General features: G+C 53.0%; 1 protein-coding gene across 2 annotated transcripts in view; it reads right to left on the reverse strand.

The window, feature by feature from the left end:
* LOC147108474 (myosin light chain kinase 2, skeletal/cardiac muscle-like) overlaps positions 1–23,066 on the reverse strand; it is a 949,466-nt gene that overhangs the window by 396,581 nt on the left and 529,819 nt on the right. For both annotated transcript variants that reach the window (XM_086005118.1, XM_086005119.1), the window contains one exon: positions 8,947–9,445. In XM_086005118.1, the coding sequence (XP_085861244.1) occupies positions 8,947–9,445 (499 nt within the window). The remainder of the gene's footprint in view (positions 1–8,946; positions 9,446–23,066) is intronic.

The following is a 23,066-nucleotide window of genomic DNA, read 5'->3' on the forward strand; positions in this document are numbered from 1 at the left end:
CACACAGGGTTGAATCTCTCCAGAAGTCTCTCTCTCTTTCTCAGAATGCGTGGTGCAAAAATGTCTCCGACAAAGGGCGCTAACGGGAGGCGCAAAGCAACCGAGTTTTTCCCCCTATAGAGTCATAACGGCACAGAAGGAGGCCATTTGGCCCATTGAGTCCATGCCGGCTCTCTGTAGAGCAATCGAGTCAATCTCACTCCCCCGCTCTATCCTTGTAGCCCTGTAAGTTTATTTCCCTCAAGTGCCGATCCAGTCTCCCCTTGAAAACATTGAGTGTCTCCGCTTCCACCACTTCCGTCGACAGCGAATTCCAGGTCCACACCACTCGCTACGTAAAAAAGATTTTCCTCACATCCTCCCTGTATCTCTTGCCTAAAACCTTAAATCTGTATCCCCTAGTCCTTGTACCATCAACTAGTGGGAACAGCCTTTCCCCGTCTAGCCTATCCAAACCCGTCATAATCTTGTACACCTCTATCAAATCACCCCTTAACCTCCTTTGCTCTAATGAAAACAAATCCAGCTTCTCCAACCAGCCCTTGTAACTAAGATCCCCCATCCCTGGAACCATTCTGGTAAATCTCCTCTGCACCCTCACAAGGGCCTTCACATCCTTTCTAAAGTGTGGTGACCAGAACTGGACGCAATACTCCAACTGTGGCCTAACCAGCGCTTTATAAAGGTTCAGCATGACTTCTCTACTTTTGTACTCAATACCTCTATTTATGAAGCCCAAGATCCCATATGCTTTGCTAACCACTCTCTCAATATGTCCTTCCACCTTGAGGGACATATGCCCATTAACTCCCAGGTCCCTCTGTCCCTGCACACTCTTTAAAACTGTGCCATTAGGTGTATATTGCCTCTCTCTGTTCCTTCTGCCAAAACGCATCACCTCACACTTCTCTGTATTAAATTCCATCTGCCACTTGTCTGCCCATTCTGCTAGCCTTTCTATGTCCTGTTGCCGTCGATTGGTATCATCCTCACTGTTTGCCACACCCCCAAGTTTGGTGTCATCAGCAAATTTAAAAATTCTACTCTGTATTCCAATATCCAGGTCATTTATATATATCACAAAAAGCAGTGGCCCCAGCACTGACCCTTGGGGAACACCAGTGTCTACCAACCTCTAGTCTGAAAAACAGCCATTTACCACAACTCACTATTTTCTATCCTTAAGCCAATTCCTTATCCAAGTTGCCACTGACCCATCTATTCCATGAGCCTCAATTTTGTTAACCAGCTTTCTATGTGGTACTTTGTCAAACGCCTTCCTAAAGTCCATGTAGACAACATCCATTGCATTCACTTCATCAATTCCCCTGTTACTTTGTCAAAAAATTCAATTAGATTAGTCAAACATGATCTGCCTTTTACAAATCCGTGTTGGCTCTCCTTAATTAGCTTAAACCTCTCCAAGTGCCCGTTAATTCTTTCCTTGATTATTGTTTTTAAAACTTTACCCACCACTGATGTTAAACTGACCAGCCTGTAGTTACTACGATTGTCCTTACACTCTTTCTTGAACAATGGTGTCACATTTGCCACTTTCCAATCCTCAGGCACCTCCCCCGCATCTAGGGAAGATTGGAAAATTATGGCAAGCCCTTCTGCTATCTCCTCCCCCACTTCCCTTAGCAACCTGGGATGCAAGCCATCTGGACCAGGCGACTTGTCCACTCTAAGCATACCCAGCCTTTCTAGTACATCATATCAACTTTCACCCCTTCCATTGCTTCTACCTTGTCCACTTCTACTGATATTTTGTCAGCATCTACCTCCTTAGTAAACACCGATACAAAGTACTCATTGAGTATTCTAGCCTTGCCCTGTGTCTCTAAGCATATATCACCTTCTTTGTCCCTAATAGGCCCCACCCCACCTTACTACCTGCTTACTGTTTACATGCCGGTAGAAGATTTTTGGGTTCCCTTTTATGTTAACCGCCATTCTACTCTCATTTCTCTCTTTGCCAATCTTATTTTCGTCTTTATTTCCCATCTCAACTTATTGTATTTGGTCTGGTTCTCCCTTGAAGAATTCACCTGACATGCATTATGCACCCTCTTTTTTTGTTTCATCATCTTCTCCATCTCCCTCGTCATCCAAGGAGCCCTTGCTTTGGTTCCCTTACCCTTGGAATGTACATAGCCTGTACTTGGAACATCTCCTCCTTAAAGATCACCCATTGTTCTGTTACAGTTTTTCCTGTCAGTCTTTGGTTCCATTTTACCCTGGCTAGATCCTTTCGCATCCCATTGAAGTTAGCCCTATTCCAGTTTAGAAGTTCCACTCTAAATTTGTTCCTTGCTCCTCTCCATTACTAATCTAAATCTTATGATAAAGAAGGGATTAATACAATTGTAATGAAGGATATTAGCTCTGATGATGTGGAATCTGTATGGGTAGAATTGAGAAATACTAAGGGGATAAAAACATTAGTGGGAGTGGTATATAGACCTCCCAACAGTAAGGCGGAGGTTGGGGATGGCATTAAAAGGGAAATTAAAGAAGCGTGCAATAAGGGCACAGCAGTCATCATGGGTGACTTTAATCTACATATAGATTGGGCCAACCAAATTAGTAACAATACTGTGGAGGAGGAATTCCTGGAGTGTTTACGGGATGGTTTCCTGGACCAATATGTCAAGGAACCAACCAGAGATCAGGCCATCTTAGACTGGGTATTATGTAACGAGAAAGGATTAATTAGCAATCTTGTTGTACGAGGCCCCTTGGGTCGGAGCAATCATAATATGATCGAATTCTTCATTAAGATGGAGAATGAAGTAGTTGACTCAGAGACTAGGGTCCTCAATTTAAATAAAGGAAACTACGATGGTCTGAGGAGCGAGTTGGGTAGGATTGATTGGGGAATGGCACTCAAAGGGTTAACGGTGGATAGGCAATGGCAAACATTCAAAGACCGCATGGATGAACTACAGAATTTGTTCATCCCAGTTTGGCATAAAAATAAAACAAAAAAGGTGACTCAACCATGGCTAATGAAGGAAATTAGAGATAGCATAAGATCCAAGGAGCGGACATATAAATTGGCCAGAAAAAGCAGTAATCCAGACGATTGGGAGCAGTTTAGGATTCAACAAAGGAGGACAAAGGGATTAATTAAGAAAGGGAAAATAGAATATGAGAGTAAGCTTGCAGGGAACATAAAAACTGACTGTAAAAGCTTTTATAGATATGTGAAGAGAAAAAGATTGGTGAAGTCAAGCGTAGGTCCCTTGCAGTCAGAATCAGGGGAATTTATAATGGGAAACAAAGAAATGGCAGACCAACTAAATTCATACTTTGGTTCTGTCTGCACAAAGGAGGACACAAATAACCTCCCAGAGATGCCGGGGAACATAGGGTCTGATGAAAGGGTGGAACTGAAAGAAATCAGTATTTGTAGGGAAATGGTGTTAGGAAAATTGATGGGACTGAAGGCCGATAAATCACCAGGGCCTGATAATCTACATCCCAGGGTACTTAAGGAAGTGGCCCTAGAAATAGTAGATGCATTGCTGGTCATCTTCCAGAATTCGATAGACTCTGGAACAGTACCCATGGATTGGAGGGTAGCTAATGTTACCCCACTATTCAAAAAAGGTGGTAGAGAAAAAGCGGGGAATTATAGACCGGTAAGCCTGACATCGGTAGTGGGGAAAATGTTAGAGTCTATTATAAAAGATGTAATAGCAGAGCACTTGGAAAGCAGTGACAGGATCGGACAAAGTCAACATGGATTTACAAAAGGTAAATCATGCTTGACTAATCTACTGGAATTTTTTGAGGATGTAACTGGTAAAATAGATAAGGGAGAACCAGTGGATGTGTATTTGGACTTTCAGAAGGCTTTCGATAAGGTCCCACGTAAGAGATTAGCGTGCAAAATTAAGGCACATGGGATTGGGGGCAAGGTATTGACTTGGATAGAGAACTGGTTGGTGGACAGAAAGCAAAGAGTTGGAATAAACGGGTCGTTTTCCGAGTGGCAGGCAGTGACTAGTGGGGTACCGCAAGGATCGGTCCTAGGACCCCAGCTGTTCACAATATATATTAATGATCTGGACGAGGGAATTGGATGTAATATCTCCAAATTTGCAGACGACACAAAGCTGGGTGGGAGGGTAAGCTGTGAGGAGGTTGTCGTGAAACACCAGTACGATATGGACAGGTTGGGTGATTGGGCAGAAAAATGGCAAATGCACTATAATGTGGATAAATGTGAGGTTATCCACTTTGGTGGCAAAAACAGGAAGGCAGATTATTATTTGAATGGCAATAGATTGGGAGAAGGGGAAGTGCAAAGAGACCTGGGTGTTCTTGTGCACCAGTCAAGATTCAAGATTCAAGATCATTTTATTGCCATATGTAACTAGTACAATGGAATGCTTACTCCCCACTCACTGAAGGTAAGCATGCAGGTGCAGCAGGCGGTTAAGAAGGCAAATGGTATGTTGGCCTTCGTAGCAAGAGGGTTCGAGTACAGGAACAAGGATGTCTTGCTACAGTTGTACAGGGCCTTGGTGAGACCGCACCTTGAGTATTGTGTGCAGTTTTGGTTGCCTTACCTGAGGAAGGACGTTCTTGCCATGGAAGGAGTGCAGCAAAGATTCACCAGGCTGATACCTGGGATGGCAGGAATGACGTATGAGGAGAGATTGTGTCGATTGGGCTTATACTCACTGGAGTTTAGAAGATTGAGAGGGGATCTCATCGAAACCTATAAAATTCTGTCAGGCCTGGACAGACTAGATGCAGGGGAGTCCAGAACCAGGGGTCATAGTCTAAGGATAAGGGGGTAAGCCATTTAGGACTGAAATGAGGAGGAATTTCATCACCCAGAGAGTGGTGAACCTGTGGAATTCTCTGCCACAGAGGGTGGTGGAGGCCAGTTCATTAAATATATTCAAGAAAGAGTTGGATATATTTCTTAAGGCTAAAGGGATCAAGGGATATGGGGAGAAGGCAGGGACAGGGTACTGAACTTGGATGATCAGCCATGATCTCATTGAATGGCGGAGCAGGCTCGAAGGGCCGAATGGCCTACTCCTGCTCCTATCTTCTATGTTTCTATGATATGATGATCACTTGTACCCAAGTATTCTCCAATAGACACTTGGTCAACCTGGCCCACCTCATTCCCCAGCACTAGATCCAGCAATGCCTCCTTCCTAGTTGGGCCAAGAACATACTGGTCACGGAAATTCTCCTGAACACATTTCAAAAATTCCTCCCCCTCCTTTCCCTTTACCCTAGCATTATCCCAATCGATATTTGGGTAAGTAAAGTCCCCCAATATCATCACTCCAGCACTCTTGCATATCTCTGCGAGTTCCCTGCAGATTTGCTCCTCTACCTCCCTCTCACTATTTGGAGGCCTGTAAAATACCCCCAATAGCGTGATCATACACCTTTTGCTCCTCAACTCTAACCAAATGGATTCTGTCCTTGTCCCCTCAAGAACATCCTCCCTTTCCAACACTACAATGTCTTCCTTAATTAGCATTGCCACCCCACCTCCCTTTTTTCCTTCCCTATCTTTTCTGAACACCTTGTACCCTTGAATATTAAGTGCCCAGTCCTCACAGCTTTTAAACCACGTTTCTGTTATTGCCACAACATCATATTGCCACATGGCTAATTGTGCTTGAAGCTCACCAACCTTATTCACCACGTACCATTTACGTATATGCATTCTAAACCCATTTTTGAATTTTTCGTAGTCTTTCTTAGTCTGCTCCTATCTAATATGGTACTACTTCCGCCTCTAATACTACTTTCTTCTCTAGTACTATCCAACAAACTCACTCTTTTATGCACCTTATTCCTCTTTTCTATTCCTATCTGTTGGTGCCCACCCCCCTGCCAAGCTAGTTTAAACCCTCCCCGCGAGAATATTGGTCCCGACTCTGTTAAGGTGTAACACGTCTGGCGTGTACAAGTCTCACCTTCCCCAGAAATGGTCCCAGTGCCTCAGGAATCTAAAGGCCTCCCTCCTGCACCATCTCTTCAGCCACGCATTCATCTGTTCTATCCTCCTATTCCTGTACTCAGTAGCACGTGGCACCGGGAGCAATCCAGAGATTACTACCTTTAAGGTCCTGCTTTTTAATCTCTTTCCTAGCTCCCTATAGTCTGCCTGCAGGACCTCATCCCTCTTTCTGCCTATGTCGTTGGTACCGATATGGACAACGACCTCTGGCTTTTCACCCTCCCCCTCAGAGTGCCCTGCAGCCGCTCAGTGACATCCTTGACCCTGGCACCAGGGAGGCGACATACCATCCTGGAGTCACGCCTGCGTCCACAGAAACGTTTATCTGTTCCCCTAACTAATGAATCCCCTATCACTATTGCTTCTAAGTTCCATTCTTCTTCCTCCCCCACTGTGCAGCTGAGCCACCCGTGGTGCCGTGGCCTTGGCCCTGGCTGCTCTCCCCAGAGGAACCATCACCTCTGTCTGGTGGTCACCCATTCGCTCTCTGGCTGCACTTCTGAGGCTGCGGGTTGACCACTTCTAGAAACGTGCTTTCCAAATATTTCTTCGAAATAGTGCCGTGGGATCTTTTACATCCACTTGAGAGAGCAGACGGGGATGTCTCATCCGAGAGATGGCAACTCCAACAGTGCAGCACTCCCTCAGCACTGCACTGGAGTGTCAGCCTAGCTTTATGTGCTCAAGTCTCTGGAGTGGGACTTGAACCCACAACCTTCTGACGCAGAGGCGAGTGTGCTACCCACTGAGCCACCGCTGAGACTCCGGGCTCAGGAGATCGTGGCGCTAGTGGTTACCGCCGCCTTAAACCTCCAGCTCAATCTCACGGCCATCGGTACTAGCACCCCATTGGCCTGCCCGGAGGCACTAATGGGAGGCGCTAAGGTACCGAATTTACTCCGCATGTAATAAAAGCATGGATGACGGTTTCAGCAGCCGATGTGCTGAGGTTGGGGATATTACAACGGTGGAAGTCAGCTGTCCTTGTATTGGAGAGGATATGGTGTCAGAAGCTGAGCTTGGGTTGAATGGGAAACTACGAACAGTCTAGTTCAGTCTGAACTAGTGGCCTGGGAGAGGGAGGGACTTGGTGACCAGGTTACAGAGTTTGTGGTGTGGCCAAAGACAATGGCTTTGTTCTTGCCAATGTTTAACTGGAGGAAATTGTGGCTCATCCAAGACTGAATGTCGGACAAGCAGTGTGACAACACAGAGGCACTGAAGGGTCAAGGAGCTAAGAGAGGAGATGGGACTGGATGGAACTTGACCCAAAATCTGCAGTTATTATACAGTGTGTAGATGAGGAAGAGGAGAGGCCATAGGTGGTTACTCGATGATGGTGTGGTTAGATTGTATCTAACTCAGTGGTTGTGTGTATCTGAGTTAGACGGTGATGGGTGGAGCTCCGGTGGGCTGTGCATGTGACTCTTACTTTGATTTCTGGGTATTTTCTCCATATCTACATTCTCACTGACTGCTTCCTGTGAATTCCCCTCCCTCAGCAACCCCGCAGCCCCCCAGCCCCTTGTTTCCCTGTCCAGCCCCCAGCCCCCCGTTTCCCTGTCCAGCCCCCCATTTCCCTGTCCAGCCCCCCAGCCCCCCGTTTCCCTGTCCAGCCCCCCATTTCCCTGTCCAGCCCCCCAGCCCCCCGTTTCCCTGTCCAGCCCCCCAGCCCCCCGTTTCCCTGTCCAGCCCCCCGTTTCCCTGTCCATCCCCCCGTTTCCCTGTCCATCCCCCCGTTTCCCTGTCCATCCCCTGTTTCCCTGTCCATCCCCCAGCCCCCCATTTCCCTGTCCAGCCCCCCAGCACCCCATTTCCCTGTCCAGCCCCCCATTTCCCTGTCCAGCCCGCCAGCCCCCCATTTCCCTGTCCAGCCCCCCAGCCCCCGTTTTCCTGTCCAGCCCCCCATTTCCCTGTCCATCCCCCAGCCCCCCATTTCCCTGTCCAGCCCCCCAGCACCCCATTTCCCTGTCCAGCCCCCCATTTCCCTGTCCAGCCCGCCAGCCCCCCATTTCCCTGTCCAGCCCCCCAGCCCCCGTTTTCCTGTCCAGCCCCCCATTTCCCTGTCCAGCCCCCAGCCCCCCGTTTCCCTGTCCAGCCCCCCAGCCCCCGTTTCCCTGTCCAGCCCCCCAGCCCCCGTTTTCCTGTCCAGCCCCCCAGCCCCCGTTTTCCTGTCCAGCCCCCCAGCCCCCGTTTTCCTGTCCAGCCTCCCCATTTCCCTGTCCAGCCCCCAGCCCCCCGTTTCCCTGTCCAGCCCCCCAGCCCCCGTTTCCCTGTCCAGCCCCCCAGCCCCCGTTTTCCTGTCCAGCCCCCCAGCCCCCCGTTTCCCTGTCCAGCCCCCCATTTCCCTGTCCAGCCCCTTGTTTCCTTGTCCAGCCCCCCAGCACCCCCATTTCCCTGTCCAGCCCCCCAGCCCACCGCTTCCTTGTCCAGCCCCCCAGCCCCCCGTTTCCTTGTCCAGCCCCCCAGCACCCCCATTTCCCTATCCAGCCCCCCAGCCCACCGCTTCCTTGTCCAGCCCCCCAGCCCCCCGTTTCCCTGTCCAGCCCCCCAGCCCCCCGTTTCCCTGTCCAGCCCCCCATTTCCCTGTCCAGCCCCTTGTTTCCTTGTCCAGCCCCCCAGCCCCCCATTTCCCTGTCCAGCCCCCCAGCCCACCGCTTCCCTGTCCAGCCCCCCAGCCCCCCGTTTCCCTGTCCAGCCCCCCATTTCCCTGTCCAGCCCCCCAGCCCCCCGTTTCCCTGTCCAGCCCCCCAGCCCCCCGTTTCCCTGTCCAGCCCCCCATTTCCCTGTCCAGCCCCCCAGCCCCCCGTTTCCCTGTCCAGCCCCCCAGCCCCACATTTCCCTGTCCAGCCCCCCGTTTCCCTGTCCAGCCCCCCATTTCCCTGTCCAGCCCCCCATTTCCCTGTCCAGCCCAGCTGGAGTTGATTCTATCAGAGAGTTACCTGTGAATTGATGCGGAGCAGCTGCTGACATGTTGTAAGGATGGTGCTGTAAATGTCCTCAGTGCTGAGGTCAATCTCAGGCTTATGCCTGTGTTACATCCATCTCCTCTCATACTTCCTTCACCCAGTCCCAGTGCTTCCTTTCCTTCTGATTCTTCGGCCACCCTTTCAACCTGCTCGTTCACTGTGGTCGGCCCCAGGTCCCTTTCCTCTTTCAGCTCCCCGGCCAGATTCATGTCCATGTCCATGAGCCTCTGTGTGCTGCTCACTCCAGGGTAGGCTGGAACATCAACCACCTGTACACCATCCAACCGGTGAAGGTTCCACTCCACTGGTCCAGATGTGACCACTGCTACATGTCTCAGTGGGGCCTCTTTGCTTCCTGAGACCTCCTTCACGGCAATCATGTGATTCTGCTCTGCCAAATGGTCCATCTCATCACCTTCGCCATTTCTTGATGTATGGGTTGGTTGTAGGGCCTCCTTTTGAGTCAATGTATCTGCATTGGAAAGACACAAGACACATTAAAACGCTCTGCTCACTCGCGGATTCTCAATGCCTGTCTGGCTGAGCTTCTCTGAATTCAGACGCTTATACAGGTTCTAGGGAGCTGTGAAATTCAAAAGATAACACCTTGAAGAACTAACCTCATGAGGTGAGGGAGCTCTGGGTGTACTCGTGCCCCTCTGACACAGGTACAGGAGTCTTCCGAGAGAAAGAGAGTCTTACTGATTATCTGATTTCTTATTTGAGATGAAGCTAAGGCTTAGGAACATAGGTTGGGAATCTCCTTGATGATTCTCCTGGTAACCCCGCCATCTGAGGTTTCTGCCAATCTTCCGTACGGCTGCTGTAACATTGGCGGGAGAATCCCCAGTAACAAAATAAGTAAGTATGGATCAAGGAATGACCATCTGACCTTTCCTTTCGACACATCCCACACAATTCACTCGATGATGGACCAATCCATCTGCTCAGGAAAAGATCTGAAAGTTTACTCCTAAAGGTAAATCCTAATCTTACTTCATACATTGAACATCCCGAATTGGCCCAGCCATTCCCATGGATTCCAGGAGAACACTGATATCACTGCGACACTGAGTATCTGCATTGATCCCTATAACCCTCAATCTACTCCTAACCAGCTTTGTAGCGGTATCAACTGAGATGACATTAGCTGATTCAGTTGGAAATTTATTCCACATCTCCATGATAGTGGGGGGGGGGGGAATTTGAATCTGAAGTCTTGTTTAAGCCTTGTTAATGTTATGTCCACACCCTCCAAATCTGCCCTCACCATGCAAGTTAAAGAAGTACATGAGGCCCAACTCATAGTGGGGGTCTGCGCCCTCCACCCCTCCCAGTGCCCAAGACATAACATTTGGGGTGACTGCAGGCACAGGTTCCAGGGCTACCAATACACCAACCTCAGAGCTTGAGTAGGAGATGGCAAAATTGTCTCATTCGTCAGCCGCTGCAGCTCAAATGGACACAGAAAACCCACCACTGCCGGAGTGAGCAGGAAACATTTGAGATGGGCTTGGACGTCCATCTTGGTGTCTGGAGTACTCAGTCTGGCTTCACACATGCAAACATGTCCACTCTAATCCAAACTGGGATTTCCACTTGCAACCCAGCAGAAATCCCAAGGGTTGCGATGGCTTGAGACACCACACTCAAAAAAAAAAGGCAGCGTTCAGAAAAAAGCAACAACGATGATTCTGTGAATTAGATCTTTAAGTGATGAAGAGATATTTTCAGAATTTAACTTGTTTTGAATGGAGAAAAGAAAGTTGCGAGTGAACGGGTGGGGTCACGGTCCCAGTCTGAATGAAAGGGGTCACAGTCCGGGCCTGAATGAGAGGGGTCACGGTCTGGGTCTGAATGAGAGGGGTCACGGTCTGGGTCTGAATGAGAGGGGTCACGGTCCAGGTCTGAATGAGAGGGGTCACGGTCCCAGTCTGAATGAGAGGGGTCATGGTCCCAGTCTGAATGAGAGGGGTCACGGTCCGGGTCTGAATGAGAGGGGTCACGCTCCGGGTCTGAATGAGAGGGGTCACAGTCCGGGTCTGAATGAGAGGGGTCACGCTCCGGGTCTGATTGAGAGGGGTCAGTGTCCGGGTCTGAATAAGAGGGGTCACGGCCCGGGTCTGAATGGGAGGGGTCACTGTCCGGGTCTGAAGGAGAGGGGTCACGGTCCGGGTCTGAATGAGAGGGGTCACGGTCTGGGTCTGAATGAGAGGGGTCAGAGCCCGGGTCTGAATGGGAGGGGTCACAGTCCGGGTCTGAATGAAAGGAGTCATGGCCCGGGTCTGAATGGGAGGGGTCATGGCCCGGGTCTGAATGAGAGGGGTCACGGTCCGGGTCTGAATGAATGGGGCCATGGTCCGGGCCTGAATGAGGGGGGTCACGGTCCAGGTCTGAATGGAAAGGGTCACGGTCCGATCTGAATGAGAGGGGTCACGGTCCGGGTCTGAACGAGAGGGGTCACCGTCGTGGTCTGAATGGGAGGGGTCACAGTCCGGGTCAGAATGGGAGGGGTCACAGTCCAGGTCTGAATGAGAGGGGTCACGGTCCGGGTCTGAATGAGAGGGGTCACGGTCCTGGTCTGAATGGGAGGGGTCACAGTCCGGGTCTGAATGGGAGGGGTCAAAGTCCAGGTCTGAATGGGAAGGGTCACAGTCCAGGTCTGAATGGGAGGGGTCATGGTCCGGGTCCGAATGAGAGGGGTCACGGTCCGGGCCTGAATGAGACGGGTCACGATCCCAGTCTGAATGGGAGGGGTCATGGTCCTGGTCTGATTGGGAGGGGACAAGGTCCCGGTCTGAATGGGAGGGGTCACGCTCCTGGTCTGATTGGGAGGGGACAAAGTCACGGTCTGAATGAGAGGGGTCATGGTGCGGGTCTGAATGAGAGGGGTCATGGTCCGGGCCTGAATGGGAGGGGGTCACGGTCCGGGTCTGAATGGGAGGGGGTCACGGTCCCAGTCTGAATGGGAGGGGTCACGGTTCTGGTCTGATTGGGAGGGGACAAGGTCCGGGTCTGAATGAGAGGGGTCACGGTCCGGGTCTGAATGGGAGCGGGTCACGGTGCCAGTCTGCATGGGAGGGGTCACGGTCCTGGTCTGATTGGGAGGGGACAAGGTCTGGGTCTGAATGAGAGGGGTCATGGTCCGGGTCTGAATGAGAGGGGTCACGGTCCGGGTCTGAATGAGAGGGGTCACTCTCCGGGTCTGAATGAGAGGGGTCACGGTCCGGGTCTGAATGAGAGGGGTCACGGTCCGGGTCTGAATGAATGGGGTCATGGTCCGGGAATGAATGAGAGGGGTCACGCTCCGGGTCTGAATGAGAGGCGTCACGGTCCGGGTCTGAATGAGAGGGGTCACGGTCCCAGTCTGAATGAGAGGGGTCACGTTCCCAGTCTGAATGAGAGAGGTCACTGTCCGGGTCTGAATGAGAGGGGTCACGGTCCCAGTCTGAATGAGAGGGGTCACGGTCCGGGTCTGAATGAGAGGGGTCACGGTCCGGGTCTGAATGAGAGGGGTCACGGTCCGGGTCTGAATGAGAGGGGTCACGGTCCGGGTCTGAATGAGAGGGGTCACGGTCCCAGTCTGAATGAGAGGGGTCACGGTCCGGGTCTGAATGAGAGGGGTCACGGTCCGTGTCAGAATGAGAGGGGTCACGTTCCCAGTCTGAATGTGAGGGGTCACTGTTCGGGTCTGAATGAGAGGGGTCACGGTCCCAGTCTGAATGAGAGGGGTCACGTTCCCAGTCTGAATGAGAGAGGTCACTGTCCGGGTCTGAATGAGAGGGGTCACGGTCCCAGTCTGAATGAGAGGGGTCACGTTCCCAGTCTGAATGAGAGAGGTCACTGTCCGGGTCTGAATGAGAGGGGTCACGGTCCCAGTCTGAATGAGAGGGGTGACGGTCCGGGTCTGAATGAGAGGGGTCACGGTCCGGGTCTGAATGAGAGGGGTCACGGTCCGGGTCTGAATGAGAGGGGTCACGGTCCGGGTCTGAATGAGAGGGGTCACGGTCCCAGTCTGAATGAGAGGGATCATGGTCCCAGTCTGAATGAGAGGGGTCACGGTCCGGGTCTGAATGAGAGGGGTCACGCTCCGGGTCTGAATGAGAGGGGTCACAGTCCGGGTCTGAATGAGAGGGGTCACGCTCCGGGTCTGAATGAGAGGGGTCACGCTCCGGGTCTGATTGAGAGGGGTCACTGTCCTGGTCTGAATAAGAGGGGTCACGGCCCGTGTCTGAATGGGAGGGGTCACTGTCCGGGTCTGAAGGAGAGGGGTCACGGTCCGGGTCTGAATGGGAGGGGTCACGGCCCGGGTCTGAATCGGAGGGGTCAATGTCCGGGTCTGAATGAGAGGTGTCATGGTCCGGGTCTGAATGGGAATGGTCACGGTCCGGGTCTGAATGGGAGGGGTCACAGTCCGGGTCTGAATGAAAGGGGTCATGGCCCGGGTCTGAATGGGAGGGGTCACGGCCCGGGTCTGAATGAGAGGGGTCACGGTCCGGGTCTGAATGAATGCGGTCATGGTCCGTGTCTGAATGAGGGGGGTCACGGTCCAGGTCTGAATGGGAAGCGTCACGGTCCGGGTCTGAACGAGAGGGGTCGCGGTCCGGGTCTGAACGAGAGGGGTCACCGTCGTGGTCTGAATGGGAGGGGTCACAGTCCGGGTCTGAATGGGAGGGGTCACAGTCCAGGTCTGAATGAGAGGGGTCACGGTCCTGGTCTGAATGGGAGGGGTCTCAGTCCGGGTCTGAATGGGAGGGGTCACAGTCCAGGACTGAATGGGAAGGGTCACAGTCCAGGTCTGAATGGGAGGGGTCACGGTGCGGGTCTGAATGAGACGGGTCACGGTCCGGGCCTGAATGAGACGGGTCACGGTCCCGGCCTGAATGGGAGGGGTCACGGTCCTGGTCTGATTGGGAGGGGACAAGGTCCTGGTCTGAATGGGAGGGGTCACGCTCCTGGTCTGATTGGGCGGGGACAAGGTCCCGGTCTGAATGAGAGGGGTCATGGTGCGGGTCTGAATGAGAGGGGTCATGGTCCGGGTCTGAATGGGGTGGGGTCACGGTCCGGGTCTGAATGGGAGGGGGTCACGGCCCCAGTCTGAATGGGAGGGGTCACGGTTCTGGTCTGATTGGGAGGGGACAAGGTCCGGGTCTGAATGAGAGGGGTCACGGCCCGGGTCTGAATGGGAGCGGGGCACGGTGCCAGTCTGCATGGGAGGGGTCACGGTCCTGGTCTGATTGGGAGGGGACAAGGTCTGGGTCTGAATGAGAGGGGTCACGGTCCGGGTCTGAATGAGAGGGGTCACTGTCCGGGTCTGAATGAGAGGGGTCACGGTCCCAGTCTGAATGAGAGGGGTCACTGTCCGGGTCTGAATGAGAGGGGTCACGGTCCCAGTCTGAATGAGAGGGGTCACGGTCCAGGTCTGAATGAGAGGCGTCACGGTCCGGGTCTGAATGAGAGGGGTCACGGTCCTGGTCTGAATGGGAGGGCTGACGGTCCGGGTCTGAATGAGAGGGGTCACGGTCCAGGTCTGAATGAGAGGGGTCACGGTCCGGGTCTGAATGAGAGGGGTCACGGTCCCAGTCTGAATGAGAGGGGTCACGGTCCGGGTCTGAATGAGAGGGGTCACGGTCCGGGTCTGAATGAGAGGGGTCACGGTCCGGTTCTGAATGAGAGGGGTCACGGTCCGGGTCTGAATGAGAGGGGTCACTGTCCGGGTCTGAATGAGAGGGGTCACGGTCCGGGTCTGAATGAGAGGGGTCACGGTCCGGGTCTGAATGAATGGGGTCATGGTCCGGGTCTGAATGAGAGGGGTCACGCTCCGGGTCTGAATGAGAGGGGTCACGGTCCGGGTCTGAATGAGAGGGGTCACGGTCCCAGTCTGAATGAGAGGGGTCACGGTCTGGGTCTGAATGAGAAGGGTCACGGTCCGGGTCTGAATGAGAGGGGTCACGGTCCCAGTCTGAATGAGAGTGGTCACGGTCCTAGTCTGAATGAGAGGGGTCACGGTCCCGGTCTGAATGAGAGGGGTCACGCTCCGGGTCTGAATGAGAGGGGTCACAGTCCGGGTCTGAATGAGAGGGGTCACGCTCCGGGTCTGACTGAGAGGTGTCATGGTCCGGGTCTGAATGGGAATGGTCACGGTCCGGGTCTGAATGGGAGGGGTCACGGTCCAGGTCTGAATGGGAGGGGTCACAGTCCGGGTCTGAATGGGAGGGGTCACGGTCTGGGTCTGAATGAGAGGGGTCACAGCCCGGGTCTGAATGGGAGGGGTCACAGTCCGGGTCTGAATGAAAGGGGTCATGGCCCGGGTCTGAATGGGAGGGGTCACGGCCCGGGTCTGAATGAGAGGGGTCACGGTCCGGGTCTGAATGAATGTGGTCATGGTCCGGGTCTGAATGAGGGGGGTCACGGTCCAGGTCTGAATGGAAAGGGTCACGGTCCGATCTGAATGAGAGGGGTCACGGTCCGGGTCTGAACAAGAGGGGTCACGGTCCGGGTCTGAACGGGAAGGGTCACGGTCCAGGTCTGAATGGGAAGCGTCACGGTCCGGGTCTGAACGAGAGGGGTCGCGGTCCGGGTCTGAACGAGAGGGGTCACCGTCGTGGTCTGAATGGGAGGGGTCACAGTCCGGGTCTGAATGGGAGGGGTCACAGTCCAGGTCTGAATGAGAGGTGTCACGGTCCGGGTCTGAATGAGAGGGGTCACGGTCCTGGTCTGAATGGGAGGGGTCACAGTCCGGGTCTGAATGGGAGGGGTCACAGTCCGGGTCTGAATGGGAGGGGTCACAGTCCAGGTCTGAATGGGAAGGGTCAAAGTCCAGGTCTGAATGGGAGGGGTCACGGTCCGGGTCTGAATGAGAGGGTTCACGGTCCGGGCCTGAATGAGACGGGTCACGGTCCCGGTCTGAATGGGAGGGGTCACGGTCCTGGTCTGATTGGGAGGGGACAAGGTCCTGGTCTGAATGGGAGGGGTCACGCTCCTGGTCTGATTGGGAGGGGTCACGGTCCGGGTCTGAATGAGAGGGGTCACGGTCCGGGTCTGAATGAGAGGGGTCACGGTCCGGGTCTGAATGAGAGGGGTCACGCTCCGGGTCTGAATGAGAGGGTTCACGGTCCGGGTCTGAATGGGAGGGGTCACGGTCCGGGTCTGAATGTGAAGGGTCACGTTCCGGGTCTGAATGGGAGGGGTCACGGTCCGGGTCTGAATGGGAGGGGTCACGGTCCGGGTCTGAATGGGAGGGGTCACGGTCCGGGTCTGAATGGGAGGGGTCACGGTCCGGGTCTGAATGGGAGGGGTCACGGTCCGGGTCTGAATGGGAGGGGTCACAGTCCGGGTCTGAATGAGAGGGGTCACGGTCTGGGTCTGAATGGGAGGGGTCACGGTCTGGGTCTGAATGGCAGGGGTCACGGTCCGGGTCTGAATGAGAGGGGTCACGGTCCGGGTCTGAATGAGAGCGGTCACGGTCCGGGTCTGAATGAGAGGGGTCACGGTCCGGGTCTGAATGAGAGGGGTCACGGTCCGGGTCTGAATGAGAGGGGTCACGGTCCGGGTCTGAATGAGAGGGGTCACGGTCCGGGTCTGAATGAGAGGGGTCATGGTCCGGGTCTGAATGGGAGGGGTCACGGTCCGGGTCTGAATGGGAGGAGTCACGGTCCGGGTCTGAATGAGAGGGGTCATGGTCCGGGTCTGAATGGGAGGGGTCACGGTCCGGGTCTGAATGGGAGGGGTCACGGTCCGGGTCTGAATGAGAGGGGTCACGGTCCGGGTCTGAATGAGAGGGGTCATGGTCCGGGCCTGAATGGGAGGGGTCACGGTCCGGGTCTGAATGGGAGGGGTCACGGTCCGGGTCTGAATGAGAGGGGTCATGCTCCAGGTCTGACTCTCCTTTAAACAATACCTGGATAACTGTCCAGTCACGAGTGGGATGAGAAGTCTCGGGAAAGGTACAAAATAAATGATCACACAGCTATATAATCCATGGAATAGTGTGGTCTCTGTATTTGGAGGGTAATGTTATCTGTAGAATGGAATCATTTAGAATTCATCAATGTGGGTTGTAAGGTCAGATTAGCTAACATTGATTAGCGGTTTTAACTCCCCGCACGCCTCAAAGCTCGCCTCACGGCTTAGTTAAAATCGAGCCCACAATGGGGTCGATTTTAACTGAGCCGCGAGGCGGGCTTTGAGGTGTGCCGTGGGTTAAAATCGCTAAAATTGGCGGGCGGAACGCCCTCCGCCTAGTTCCCGACCCCGAGCAATTTTAACCCAGGCATGCCTGATGGTCCCGAATCAGTCCTGCCTCCAACAGGCGGGACTGGTCTTTAAGGCCCTTAATCAGCAATAATTGGCCTTTATAATGCGATTTTAACAGACCCTTGCATTTTTAACCCTTTTCCCATGTAAAACATGCCTGGTGGGGATCACGCCTGTGAAACCTGATGTGAGCACTATTGGCTTGCTGACTATCAGCTGCAGGTCAACCAGTAAAGAGGAGATTTGATCAGTCATCATTTGCAGGTGGCAGGACTTTGTTGTTTCAGGCCTGGGGCAACTTTTACCAGGCTTAACCACACCTGTGGTAGGTTGGAGCCTCACACACATCTCCAGTGTGAACTCCTGGGAAACCCCTCTCGCCACCCTCACTCAGCGCTTCCTCAGCGGAGGCATATGCCAGAGGCATGGGAGCCATTTTTCTCCTTCCCTTCTTGGCATTAGAGGAGCTCGAGCATCAGGCGCGGCAGCAGCAGAACCAGGAACAACAGCAGCACCAGCAACAGCAGCAGCAGGAGCGACAGGCTGCTGCTCACCCACCTGAGGCAGCACAGGCCAGAAGGGGCCAGCGCATGGAAGCCCGTCGGCGCAGGAGATACCCCATAAACAGGGTCTACAGACACAGGGTCAGCTACCACAACATGACTGAGCAGCAGTGGCAAAGGCGGCTCTGACTTTCGCGACAGGTGGTGACTGACATCTGCGCAATGATCCAGCAAGACTTGCTGCCCAGAGGAGCAGGTGGACACTCCTTACCAGTGGCCATCAAAGTCACCACCGCACTCAACTTTTTTGCCTCAGGCTCATTCCAGGGATCATCAGCAGACATCAGCGGCGTCTCCCAGTCAGCCGCACACACTTGAATCACGCAGGTAACCGATGCCCTCTTTGCCCTCGCGCACAATCACATCCATTTCACCAGGGATCGCGCAAATGTGACCGCGAGCGGTTGGATTAGCTCATCTGGCAGACTTTCAAAGGGCGCAGGGCATCATTGACTGCACACATGTGGCCCTTAGGGGACACCATCGCAATCCAGGTATTTTTGTCAACCGCAAGGGCTTCCTCTCCCTTAACGTTCAGCTGGTGTGTGACCACACGAAGGAGATTTTGCATGTTTGTGCCAAGTACCCTGGCAGTTGCCATGACTCCTTCATACTGCGGCAGTCTAGTGTGCCTCCGCTATTTAGGCTGCCAGACCAACTTCATGGATGGCTACTTGGAGACAAGGGCTATCCCCCGTGGACTTGGCTAATGACGCCGTTGAGGTGGCCAGCCAACGAAGCTGAGGAGCGCTACAACTCCAGCCACATTTCCACCAGATCCGTAATCGAGCAAGCCATCGGCTTGCTGAAGATACGCTTCAGATGCCTGGATAGATCAGGTGGAGCCCTACAGTACTCAGCAGCCAGGGTCTCCAGAATCGTCGTGGTTTGCTGTGCACTCCACAACATGGAGTGTTGATTTCCAACGTGTGGGAAGCCTTTGCAAATGGGTTTTTCATGACTGCAAGTCCCCTCCGATGACATCATCATTGCTGCCGCATTTAAGGCCCACAGCAAGCCTTCCTTCTTCTGCAGGCTTTCAAGCTTTCCCCTAATGAAGGCACAGGAGCCTGCAGGAACAATGGCCAGTGGGAGGGCAAGAGCTGCACCTAAATTTGATGAGGCATCACTGCAGGTATTGTTGGATGGGGCCCACAGGGAGGTCCTGTTCCCTTCTTCAGGGAGGAAGAGGCCTCCCAGTCAGAACAAGGCTGTGTGGCTACAGGTGGCTGGGGAAGTCAACTCCTTGGGGCTTACACGGCGCACCTGGATGCAGTGCAGGAAAAGATTCCATGACCTTCATCGCACTGGAAAAGTAAGTACTGTATGAAGTTTCCATCACCCTCAATCTGATCCCCATTGCCTTTCCTCACCAGCACTCAGCTTTAGCAATCTCTTCCTCCACATCCCACTTGACACTCACATCCATGCACCCTTACCCATTCCCTCTCTCTCTATGCTCACATTCACGTAACTATTCGACCATGCAGCCCTCACACTCCCTCTCACTCTGATGCTTTGAACACAACTGACAACACACAGGGAAGGCCCTTGGTCTTGCAACCGCACTCCATCTTTGTCTCCTTCTAAGTATCTATGCTATGCAATCTCTGCACGCACTCCTTCATTCTCACTCAACCTCCACTTGTCTCCCTCATTGCAGGAAAAGCGAGCTCACAACAGGAGAGAATGAGCCAGGACAGGAGGAGGGCCGCCCTCATTAGCCCAGCTCACCCCCTGGGAGGAAGCCGTCCCGGAGATTGTCGGGGCTGACAGAGATGCGGAAGTTGGGGAAGGGCAGACAGGTGCATCCCCGCAAGCTGGTGACAGAATAGTTTTCCCTCTCTCTCATTGGCATTGCATGAGTCGCTGATAATGATTCTGAAGCTACATCATATGGGCTTATGACCATCTGCAAAATGCAATGTGCATGTAACCTTGGCATCACATCTCTAACTTTTTCCTTGACTCCCCCACAGGACCATTGAGAGCCCCCGTCCCCACGGTGCAGGAGGAAGAGCCTGAGCAGCCGGACTCCTCAGAGGAATCTGCAACCACTGAGGGCGCAGCGTCAGCAGAAATAAGCGCACCAGCACCAGCGCAGACACTCACACCTCGGTGGGACCTTCGGGACATAGAGTAGAGTTGTCACCTGGTGTATCACAGCTCACAAGTGAGCATCAGCAGATTGTGGAGACAGGGACAGCAGTGGAGAGTCCTCGTCGGAGGGCACAGGACTCTACCAGCTCGGCTCAGCTGCATGTCGACCCTCTGCCTCTGGGTCCATCCATAAGATCAGAGGTGATGGAACTCCATGCACAGATGCAGGAATCTCTGGCAGGTTTTGTCTCCAGGGTTGCTGCGATTGTGGAGTGAATGGAGGAGTCCATAGCGAACATGAGCAGAGCCTTTGTGGAGTCAGTGGCGCATGAACACATCAACACGGAAAGGATGGCTACCTACGTGGAAATGATTGCTGCCTCCATGGTAAGGCTGGCTACGGTAGAGGAGAGGATGGCTACGGTAGAGGAGAGGAGGGCTACGGTAGAGGAGAGGAGGGCTACGGCCATGGAGGAGGTTAGTCGCCAGGGTATGGAAAACATGATGAGTGTTCAGAATAGAATGATATCTCTTGAGGAGCGATGGGCATCTATTGAAAGAGAAACCAGACCTTCATGGAAGTCCTTCTGAGTAGGACTGCCATTGCAGATATGGGTCCCCATGGCCACCCTGATGTGCAGCAAGGTGCTCTCAAGCCACTTGCAGGCACTGAGGGGGACCTGATCCATGAGAGGGAGGTTGGTGGCAGACCTCACGGAAGTGGGGGCTCCTCTCCAAGCGTTCGCACTTCCATGCCACCGCAGAGCCCTCGGTCAGAGCCCTGCCAGAGTCCACAACTGTTGTGTATGTAATATGTGTGCTACTTTGAACCTATGGACAGGACTGCACTACTTGTAGGGCGTAGTGATACGCAGTACCACTCCTGGCCATAGGGGTATAAATAGTACTGTGGGTACTGATCTCCCCTCAGTTCCCGCCTGTGGGCATGAAGTAAAGACCTACGTATAGTCCCTACCTCCAACCAGTAAAGACCTGTTTGAGTTATACGTTTAAGTCTTTGTGTTAATTGTTCAATACAATACACATACTTAACACTGGCGACGAGTCAGGTTCTTACCCTGCGGCAGTTGAAGAGAGGTTTCAAACATCACCACCCCACTAGAAGTGACAGGCTTTAGGACTCTGAAGCCTCCATCAGCGACTGAGCACTGGAGTGCAGCAGCCATCCTGACAGCTTCCAGCGACTGACAGAAGTCTTTCTGCAGTTTCCTTGTTCAACCAAGGTGGTGGGGTAAGCCGTGCAGCGTTGGCTGCAAAGACAGGGCTGGGGAAGTTGGAGAAGATAAGGGCGATCGCAATCCCTGATAAGAGCCGCGGTGAAACGCGCGAACGGGTAAGCCAGAGCCCGGGAGGGAGCGAGCAAGAGCCGCGCGAGCGGGTGAGCCAGAGGCCGGGAGCCGCTTCAAGTGCGAGGCGCAGCGCGGGCCAGCGATCGGGACCAAAGATAAGGGCCGCACTCGGACTGAAAGGCGCGGCGGCTGCAGAAGCTCAAGGTGCGAGAGCCGCGGTGCACAGCGCGGGCTATCGATCGCGGCGAAGATAAGGGCCGCACTCGGGGGCTGAAGGGAGACGGCGTCGGGGGACGGGTGAAGACCGCCAAGCGCGGGAAAACCGCCATTTTGTGGGCGGAAGACGACGGCAAGAGCGGGAAGCCGCCATCTTTGATAACAAGTAAACAAAATAAAATCTGAGAAATTGCAAATCTACAATGCCTAAACACGGGAATATTAGCACCTTTGATAGTGACCTCGAAGATTGGGCCATATATGTTGAAAGAGTAAAAAATTATTGTAAGGCCAATAAAATTCGTGACCAAGATAAAGCTCTAACATTATTAAATTTAATGGGTGCGAAGACATACGGGCAATTGAAACACCTGTTAACACCAGATGAACCGGCGGATAAGACGTTCGATGAGATTGTTACTGTCCTGAAAGATCATCTAAATCCCACGCCGCTGATGCTAGCGGAACGATTTAAATTTTACGACAGAAGGCAGCTACAGCATGAAAGCAATGCTGAATATTTGCTGGAATTGCGTAAATTAGCGAAATATTGCCAGTTTGGAACGGGACTGACAGATGCACTACGAGACAAATTTGTGTGTGGTTTATTTAAACAGGATACACAAAAGCGACTGCTCGAGGAGAATGAGCTGACGCTTGAGAAGGCGGTCACTATGGCAGCAGCACACGAAGCCGCAGCGAGAGGCATGGCAGTAATGCAGCTACGGTCACCGGAGCTCAGTGCACACAAATTGGGTGTGAGTTCTGGCAAATGTTATCGTTGTGGAAAGACAACGCATGATCAGAACCAGTGTTGGTTTAAAAACCAAGAATGTAGAACTTGTGGTAGGCTTGGACATATAGCTAGAGTATGCAGGTCAGGGAAGAAGACCAGCAACAAGAAGTCACCGCAAGGAAAATACGCAAAAGTACACAAGGTGGCCGAACAGGAGTCCGATTCAGACGCTAGCAGTAATGAACTGGCTGGCTTAAGCAGTATTGAACTGGCTAGCTTAAGGGTACTCAACGTTGGTAAGGGTGCAGACCTCCAGACAATTTGGGTTACTCTTCAGATAGAAGGAGTCCAAGTAAAAATGGAATTGGACACTGGATCGGCATTGTCGGTCATGAATAAGAAAGATTACAGAAGGTTATTCCAACATATTCCCCTACAGGATACGGAGATTATATTGACAACCTACACGGGGCAGAGAGTGTACCCCATCGGGACAATAAAGGTTGCAGTGGTCCACAAGGGCGAAGACAGTCAAATAATGGACTTATATGTGATATCTGAAGGAGGTTCTCCACTACTAGGACGGGAGTGGATTAGGAAAATGAATATGGACTGGCATTTCCTACAAACAATAACGAGTGAGAACTCGGTGAAGATAGTCGGCCCAGACTCTGGAACGGATGATGGTAAGCCCAACTCAGGTGCAAAAGACAAAGTTTCAGCACAGAATTCCACTGAGCAACAACAACATAGTTTAACTGTGGATTCTGAGTCTGGCAAGTCTACTGATGTGCCCATTTCTGAGGGACACCGGGCTCGAACTCAACTCCATTTCAAACTACAACAGCAATTAGAACAAATGCTTCGCCGTTTTGAGCAAGAGTTGAATGCAACGAAAGAGTTCTTTGATAT

Source organism: Somniosus microcephalus, chromosome 13 (assembly GCF_052327205.1).
Source record: "Somniosus microcephalus isolate GS21.2 chromosome 13, FLI_Smic_1.0, whole genome shotgun sequence".
In the NCBI taxonomy this organism is placed as follows: domain Eukaryota; kingdom Metazoa; phylum Chordata; class Chondrichthyes; order Squaliformes; family Somniosidae; genus Somniosus; species Somniosus microcephalus.